The 8966-nt window shown below is 40.0% G+C and overlaps 1 protein-coding gene across 1 annotated transcript in view; it reads right to left on the bottom strand.

The window, feature by feature from the left end:
- Positions 1-558: 558 nt before the first annotated feature.
- Appbp2 (amyloid beta precursor protein binding protein 2) overlaps positions 559-8966 on the bottom strand; it is a 40240-nt gene continuing 31832 nt past the window's right edge. Inside the window, exons 10-13 of the mRNA XM_041664323.1 lie at positions 7851-7936; positions 5613-5803; positions 4286-4451; positions 559-2072 (exon numbers count right to left, since the gene is read on the bottom strand). Coding sequence (XP_041520257.1) covers positions 1819-2072; positions 4286-4451; positions 5613-5803; positions 7851-7936 — 697 coding nt within the window. The 3' untranslated portion in view covers positions 559-1818. The remainder of the gene's footprint in view (positions 2073-4285; positions 4452-5612; positions 5804-7850; positions 7937-8966) is intronic.

Raw genomic sequence — 8966 nt, 5'->3', positions numbered from 1 at the left:
CCCGTGCGATTGGAGTTGAGAAACTTAGAAATGCTGCCGTTACCAGGGAGGGATGAGCTGCATGAACTACAGGGTGCTCGTTTATTTTTTGAAGAATTTATAAAGAAATTTAGCTAGAGGAATAAATAAATTCACATCTCTGAACCCAAAGCTGTTATCTTAGGGTGTGAGCTTGCCTTACCTACTCAGGCACACCCTCAGTAGGTTCCTTCCTAAGGACTACACACACTGGCTTATCATTAAGACCGCAAAGAGCAGTTTCAAACAAAGTTAAAACTGGAAAGTTAAAAAAAAAAAAAAGAGGTTTAAGAAAATCCTGACGTCTCTAATGTTTCTGGACTCTACATGATAACGTTGTTTCTCCCTTACCCAACAAGCATGCTAAAAGAACAAAATTTGACACACATCCACTCAACCTACATACTATCCCAAGCATTGTCAGGAGTAGTGTATCTAATGGCCAAGTCAGGACCCCCTGAAAATAGGGGAGAAACCCAGACTCTTAACTACAGAGGCACCAGAGGGGCCACTGTGCTAAGAATTGAGGTAACAGCAAGAGACCTTTTTGTTTCTTTTTATTATATGTCACAACTTAGGAATTGAGTATTAGCTCCATGTTAAACAACCTGGCTAGCTTTAACAAATTAGAAAATCAGACATTGTAGTTGGAGGATCTTCCCATTTGACTCTGGGTTTCAGTTAAAATGACTAGATGTACTATTATTTCCCATAAAAATGAAGGATTTTCTAAGACTTATGCATTTCTTGTGCATTCAATCGTCTTAATCCCCACAGAGTAAACCTAGAATTCTCGTCTGAGCATGAGTTATCTCACGACTCTCAGCCAGTATGCAACATGGAGCACTGGACAAGACTAAAATGGGGGTGGTCACAGCAGTTAGAGACTTGCTTATGACACTGCCATCTATGTACCTTGACTAAAAATTTGCCGCTGACATTGCCTAAATCCCAGTTTGGTATCTATGATACAAACAAAACTCTTGCATTAATACTTTGCATTCCATCTAAATGAAATTATTCTATTGGAAAAGGCAAGTGCAGTGACTAAAATAATAATCTAAAGCCCCTGGTCCAAATAACCACCTTCCACAGGTGCCTGGTCCTCTTCAGAGCCTCCTGGTCCTGTTAGCAAACACTGTTAGAGCAGCCCACCACTGTACCAGAAACAAGAGTAAGAGCTGAGCTGCTGGTCCACCTGGTGTTGACTGACAGAGCAGCACTGGTCCAGTCAGGTGAATCTGACGTCTTCCCTCAAACAGTTCTGGAATGGCTGTACGCACTGATCTGGGGAAGATGGCCAAACCTCCATCAGGATGCTCCCCTTTATGAGTACCTGTGTTACTTTTCTATACTTCATATAAAGAGTCTTCCATAAAATTTCTTTACAATACAGTATCGAATACCTCCACATGGAAGAATTATGTTAAAAAGTTGTTAAACCATCCTTACATAATAAGAATGCAACTCTTTTAAACTCTTAAATAGTTTTATTTAGGGGTTCTTTTTTTCTTTCAGGCTTTCTGAAAAACGAATTATTTTTTAAAAAGGGGAAAAAGGTTTCCTGTTGTTCTAATGGGGTGAGAATGTGGGACTACTTATACACGCGGCACATGCTGATATAACTCAATATATGCTTATTCTACAGGAACTGCAATACAGGACTACCCTAAATAGGGTCTTCAATGGACTGGACCAGTGTTTCAATGCAAATACCAGCCCCAAAACAACATGGTTTTGATTTCACAGTATGAATTCCCCGGAATCTGGGAAAAGGTAATTGTTAGCTGAGGCTGTCCCTCAGCAGCTTGGTCCCTCAACATTCTGAGACATTAGGAAGGACTGCACCACTTCTTCGGTGGACTGGGGGCTGCTGTTGACGTCTTCAAGGGCATCGGTCACTGAATACTGTCGATCTCGTAACCGATTCCAGTTAGATAGAACATTGTGATACTCAAATACTTTCTCGTAATTTCCAATGGAGTTGTAAAGTTTAATGAGGCCTCGGTAATCATATTCTAGTCCACTGTAGCCTTCACCAAACAGTTTCTTCCCTAAAGTAATAGAAGAAAGAAACAGATCAAAGAATGTACAATATTTTTTGTTTGTGTTTCAATACAAGTTTAGTTCTTTAAATGAGCTGGCTTGGTTTTAGTCCCACAGAAGGAAAAAACACAGTCCTTCCATCACTGCCTCTTAAATCATTTTTCTCTAGGCAGTATCTCGAAGGAGCTACCTTCACTAGAATGCTAAAATAAATTTCACAGGTTTAAAAAAAAAAGCTCGTGGGCTGGAGAGATGGCTCAGTGGTTAAGAGCATTGCCTGCTCTTCCAAAGGTCCTGAGTTCAATTCCCGACAACCACATGGTGGCTCACAACCATCTGTAAAGAGGTCTGGTGCCCTCTTCTGGCCTGCAGACATGCACACAGACAGAATATTGTATAGATAATTAAAAAAAAAAGCTCGTAATTTCAATGTATGCCTAGCTGTTTTTAAATAAAATGTGCTAGCTTTCTGCTTTAGTTTTGTCAAGTTGATACAACCCAGAGTCACCTGGGAAGAAGTTGATACAGCCCAGAGTCACCTGGGAAGAAGCAGCTTCGGCTGAGGAATCGCTCAGATTGGATTAGCCTGTGGTCACTGTGTGAAAGATGTCATGACTGATGATGTGTGGAAGGCCCTGGCTACTGTGGGCAGCACCATCCTTAGGCAGGTAGTATCCTGGCCTATGGAAGCATGAGTCAGTGAGACAGTCAGCAAGTGGCTTTCTCCATGGTTCCTGCCTTAAGTTACTGCCCCGACTTGCTCCAATGATGAGTTATGATCTGGAAGTGTAAGATGAAACAAACCATTTCCTCTCCAAGCTCCTTTGTCATGGTGCTGGTGTCATAGCAACAGAAAAAGCAAACTAGAACACGAAGTAAACAGAATATCTATAATATGCTTACTTTGTATAAGAAAGGGAATATAAGAAAATATTTATTCATTGGCCTTTGTGTAAAACAATACATAGAAAAGTAAGTCGGAAACAAATGAGATTTCCACCCAAAGCAGGTGTGTGGTAATCATGAAGAAAAAAAATGAAGTAAACTACACACCCATGGGAAAGACTTGCCTAGGAATCTGTAGCTTTTCACAACGTTAGTATTTCACACACTCAGGGAAGATCAAGGAAGTCAATACACAGGGCTAACACACATATATATGGATCACCATTTGTGACAGACAGAGACAGTAATGGGGAAAGGACAATCTGCTGAAGAAATGGTACCAGGTCAACTATATGTGCACATGGGAAGAATGAAATCTGATTCCTTTCTTGTACCATCAACAAGTTAATTTTAGGACTCCAGATCTAAAAGTGAATGGTTAAGTAAAGTATCCAGAGGCGATCTTCTTAGAAGAGTATTTTCATAACCGATAGGAAAAACTCTTTCAAACTAAATACAAAAACTACTAACAATAAAAAAAAAAAACCACCAAGGAGTTCTTTGGCTGGGTGTGCTAGCACATGCCTCTGATCCCAGCAGTAGGAAGAAACAAAACTGTCAGTTCAATACCAGCCTGAGCTACATGAGTCCCTGTATCAACAAACAAACAGAAATAAAATGAAGTGAAATAAACTGTCCTTTCCAAGATGCTCTCAGGAAAACAAGCACAGGACGAGAGGAGACCCTGCATCACAGCTGACCAACATGGGTCGCAGTTATAGTACATGAAGAATTTCCTAAGTCAACACTGCCGGACAATTCAATATGAAAACAGGCAAGAACCATAAAAGCAATTTCATACAATGAGGCAATATATTCAAACGGAAACAATTCAAATGCTAGGTGTGTTCATGAAATGTAGACTAGACATATAATAACACATGAATCCAATAAATATAACAGTTATAGAAATTACCAAGGGATTACTATGCAGCAACACATTACAATTAACCCACTATGAAGGATACTTTCCACTTAATGTCGAGGTCAGAAACAGGTAAACCTGACTGTGTTAAAGATGTGAGAGCTCCAGATGGCAAGAGGAGCACGGGCAGCAGCTGGACTAACACCTCCATGTCATGACTTTTATCTAGTCACGTCTCATCAGTGACTTCAATACTGAGGAAGAGCCTTGACAGGGGTATTCTAAATGGCTCTGCGGTCAGTTCTGTCTTCTGTCGCGTGACATTTTGTCAGTATTAACATTTTACTCATGCAGCGTAGAAGAATGTGGAACTGTTCTCTAGACACCAAGAAAAATTTAAAGGTAACATACCAATTGCTATAGATCGCAAATATAATTTCTCAGCATTTTCATATTGATTCATGTCGTAATTATATAAAGATGCCAGATGTCCCACTGAAAGGGCGACTTCATAATCTTCTTGACCAAGAAGCTGTTCTTTAATCTGAATTGCTTTTATGTGCATTTCTTCAGCTTCCTGAAAAATAGAACAAAAGGAACATTAGATTGCACCTTTTCTTAGGACAACAATTCACTGAGCAAGTTTGTTTTAAATGTCAACCACAGCTCATGAATGCCATTAGGCAGTAAGATCAAAGAAATCCTATTCGTTTTCCAAAAGCTGCACTACACACAAGCTGATGACGGTAACAGTCCTGAAGCCTGAAGTGATGGAGGTAAACACTAAACAAACATCCTAAGCTGGGTGTGGCAACAACAGGCAGACAGGCAGGAGGAGTAATAGCTCAAAGTCAACCTGCACTAGAAAAACCAAACCTATTAAAAAAAAAAAAAAAAGAGCAGTAAAGGGCCTTTTCAAACGAACACGAAGACAGGTATGATACCATACACCTTTAAATCCAGCAGAGACAGATGGATCTCTGAGTTGGAGGCTAGTCTGATCTACATAGCGAGACCCTGTCTCAAAAAAGAAAAGAATTTGAATAACCACTCCGCAAAATTAATTTAAACTTGTTAAGACAGTATTAACTTATACAGACATGTGCCTGAGAATACGACGATGTGTGTGCCTAGTCTTCCAAGTGTTACACTTGGAAGGAATGTACCGCTAGGACTGATTAGAACCAAAAATTCTTTAAGAGAAAATTAGTGTGTGTTGCTAGATTTTGTAGCTCCTAATTCTTAGTAACCATGTAATAACTCTAATGTCACTCACTATATATATGGTTACTCACTGAGAACTGTGACTGAAGCCTAACTACAACACCAGCTGTTTGGATCTCAAGTCTTGCTTTTCTTCCATGTCTTGAATATGTAATTTCATTTTTAATTTTACTATAGGGTTTTTACACTAGCTATCTTCTCAGTTCCTTTGTGGAGTCAGGTAAAATTAATACAAATGTATACTTTACTATTTAAGATTACTGAAGATTTATTTTATATATATATATGTGTGTGTGTGTGTGTGTGTGTGTTTCTGTAACAGGGTTTCTCTGTGTATCCCTGGCTGTTCTGGAACTCGCTCTGTAGACCAGACTGGCCTCCAACTCAGAGATCCACCAACTTCTTCTGCCTCCTAAATTCTGAGATTAAGGTGTGCGCCACCACCACCCTGCTATAGTTATTATTTTATACTTACTAATTACTTAGAGATAAAAGAATATAGGACCCCCTTTACCTTAAATTTTCTCATTGACTGGTAAAGTCTTCCGAGGTTACCATAGTGTTTTGCAGTCTGTACATTAAACTCTCCGAAAGCTTTCTTAGCTAGCTGGAGTGAAGACAAGTGCAAGTCGTGTGCTTCCTGAAGCAGCCTCTGTTCCGTCTCCTTGTTATGACAGTCAATTGCAATCTCCTCTAAGATAAGTGCTGAACAGAGAAAGCGATAAATTAGGAAACTCAAAATCCGTTTTCTAAAGGGCCAACATTCAACTGAAAACTAAAGTCTGTAGTATTTACTAAGTATTGAATACGTAACTGACTGGGATTCAGAACTGGCCAAGATCAGAGTGTTCTACATTTAAGGGTTTTTTTTCTTCCTTTTGAGCTGGACTCTCGATATATAGCCCAAGCTGGATTTGAATTTATGGCAATCCTCCTGCTTCAACTTTCTATGCTGGGATTCCAAGTGTGTGCCACTGTGCTAAGCCAAATTACTTCAACAGTACACTTGGGAAAGTCATTCTATTTACACAGTATATTGTTCAAATGAGGGGGAAATGGTGCTCCTTAAATTATTTTTTAGAATCAGCTTCTATTGCAATCGCCTGCTACATTTTATAAATGCCCCCTGGGAATGGTTGTGGGTGTCTATGTGAGCAACTGGGAGGCTGCGGGAGTAGGACTGGGAGTTTAAGGCTAGCCTTGGCTATAAGACAAGTTTAAGGGCAGCCTGGAAAACACGAGACCTTGCCTCAAAAAACCAAAAAAAAAAAAAAAAAAAGAAGAAGAAGAAGAAAAAAGAAAAAGTGAATGCTAGGAGAAGTGAAGTTAAGTTGCACAACTAGCGAGGAGTGCTAGTTTAAGCGCTTCTGACAATTCTGAAAGCACCCTTTAGGAAACATAACCTTTAACCAAACAACTAAAACAGCGCTTGCTCCTCTTACTCCATTAACTCAACTGGGTCAAAAGACATTTCAACTTCGAAGTTCCACCCAAGGTTTCCAAATCCATATAAAACCAAGAACACAAACACTGCCGGCATTGTCGGGTACAGAGGCAGTGAAAAGATAGCCACTCTAAGGAAAAGAAGAAAGTGCACGTCTATGTGTACTGAGATGGAAACATGCTCAGGGTACAGCAGGAGAAAACATAAAGATAGAGGTTACTTTCTCCAATATTTATTTACTGTGTGGGTGGGTTTGCTCCACAGCATTCCAACGGAGGTGAGAGAACAATCTGGTGGCAGTCAGTTCTCTCCTACTGCCCACTCCCTCCCTCAGCCATCTCACCAGTCCTTTACTATCTCATTTGAAGAAAGGAATTAAATAACCAACACAATGGAGACTCAGTATTAGTGAGGCTTTGTGTAACTGATTTTTTTCTTCTTACTACCTAACTTGTTGCTGGTATTAAGGTGAGTTAAGATAACCTAGGATTAGGGTAAGTCTCACCCAGGGACATATTTACCACAAGGGTGATCCAGTCGCAACAGAATCAAAGCATTAAGTGAAAGAACACTGGTGAGGATACGCAGAAAAGGTAAAATAAGCAAAGAAAGAATTTGGCAAGAACACTTAAAAGTTGGGGTAAAGGAATACCGCACACTGTAAGCTAGCCTGAACTATGTTACTGTGGACTCGTCTGCATGATTCCTGCATCTTACTCAAAGGGGAGGAGGGAGAAGTAAAATAAACAATCAACAATGTTATTATATCAAAGAGATGAACCACAGGAGTTGAGGAACTATTTTAGTCACATACCCACACAATTTAACAGTCTAACTTTATGCCATATATCAATTTACAACCATCTGAGAATGGTGTAGGTCTTCTTTCTATGTTTTGTTTTCATTGGTTGAATAAAGAAAACTGCCTTGGCCTTTTGATAGGGCAAAATTTAAATAGGCGGGAAAAAGAGAACTGGATACTGGGAGGAAGGAGGCAGGCAGAGAGCTACCTGCCATAAAGCTGCCAAGTCAGACATGCTGAATCCCAGTAAGCCACGAGCTTGTGGTGACATACAGATTTAATAGAAATGGGTTAAATCAAGATGTGAGAGTTAGCCAGTAAGAGGCTGGAACTAATGAGCAGGGCAGTGTTTTAATGAATACAGTTTCTGTGTAATTATTTCGGATGTAAGCTAGCTGGGCTGCCAACGCAGCCTGCCTCGTGCTCCTACTACAAATTGGTGCCCAGCGTGGGTCCCGAACCCACAACCCTGAGATTAAGAGTCTCATGCTAGATTACAAGGGTACCTTTCACCCTCTTTGAAGAGGCCAAAAGAAGATGATCTTCAGGTAGGATGTGGGTAATGATACCAATGGCTCTTTCTGCATGAAATCTGCAATAGACATAGATAGAGTCTAGTGTTTCTTTTTAGTTAGAAGTGATTTAAAAACCGTAACAACATGTATTACAATACTGACAGAACGTACTAGGAAAACTACAAAGAATAGAGTTCTGGGGCTGGGAGATGGCTCAGCAGTTAAGAGCACTGACTGTTCTTCCACAGGACCCATGTTCAGGTTCAAGTACTCACATTGGGTGGCTCACAAACTCTTGTTAACTCCAGCTTCAGATCATCTGAATGGGCATCTGTATTCATGTGTGTGTGTGCATGTACACGTGCATGCACACACACTCTTTCTGATACATACACATAACTCTTTAAAAAATGAGGTTTTAAGGATCAGAGTTTCCTGTTTTGATGAACTGGGAGTCATATCCAGGATCTCTTTACATGCTAGGCAAGCACTCTGAGCTTCATTCCCAGCCCTAAATTTTCAGTCTATTGTGAATTAAACTTTTAACATCCATTGTATTTTCATCTCTCTCAAAATAAAAGTCCTAATTATCATTACAAGACTGATCTCTGCCACTTCTCTCTCTGACGTCATTTCCTGCCATTCCCACACCAACCCTCTTAGCCTCCAGTCATATACACCTAGCAATTTCTGAAGAAACCCATGCTCTCACCCCAGCAGTGTTTTCCTTCCATGCACGCATGGCTTACTTTCACGGAACAGAGTATATAAAGTCCCTTGGAAAAAAAAAAATCATTCACTTCCCCGATTTTTCTGTTACCTGTCCATGGGAACATCTGGTTGTCTGTTCACAGCCCAGCCCACTAAACATAAGACAAACTACTTGCCTATTATACCTGTTATTCCCTTAAAAATTAAACTTTTTTTTTAAAAAAAAAGTTTATTTTTATCACTTTAAATTATGTATCTGAGTGTGGGTATATTCATGTGAGAAGCCCAGAGGCGAGGTGTTACATTCCCTTGTGCTGGAATTAGAGGTTGTTCTAAGACACCAGACATGAGCACTGCAAACCAAACTCAGGTTCTCTGAAAGAACAGTATTCATTC

This window comes from Microtus oregoni, unplaced genomic scaffold, assembly GCF_018167655.1.
Source record: "Microtus oregoni isolate MIOR12 unplaced genomic scaffold, Mior012 000015F_ref0000493, whole genome shotgun sequence".
Classification (NCBI taxonomy): Eukaryota; Metazoa; Chordata; class Mammalia; order Rodentia; family Cricetidae; genus Microtus; species Microtus oregoni.
This window is presented reverse-complemented; position numbering and strand designations above follow the sequence as displayed.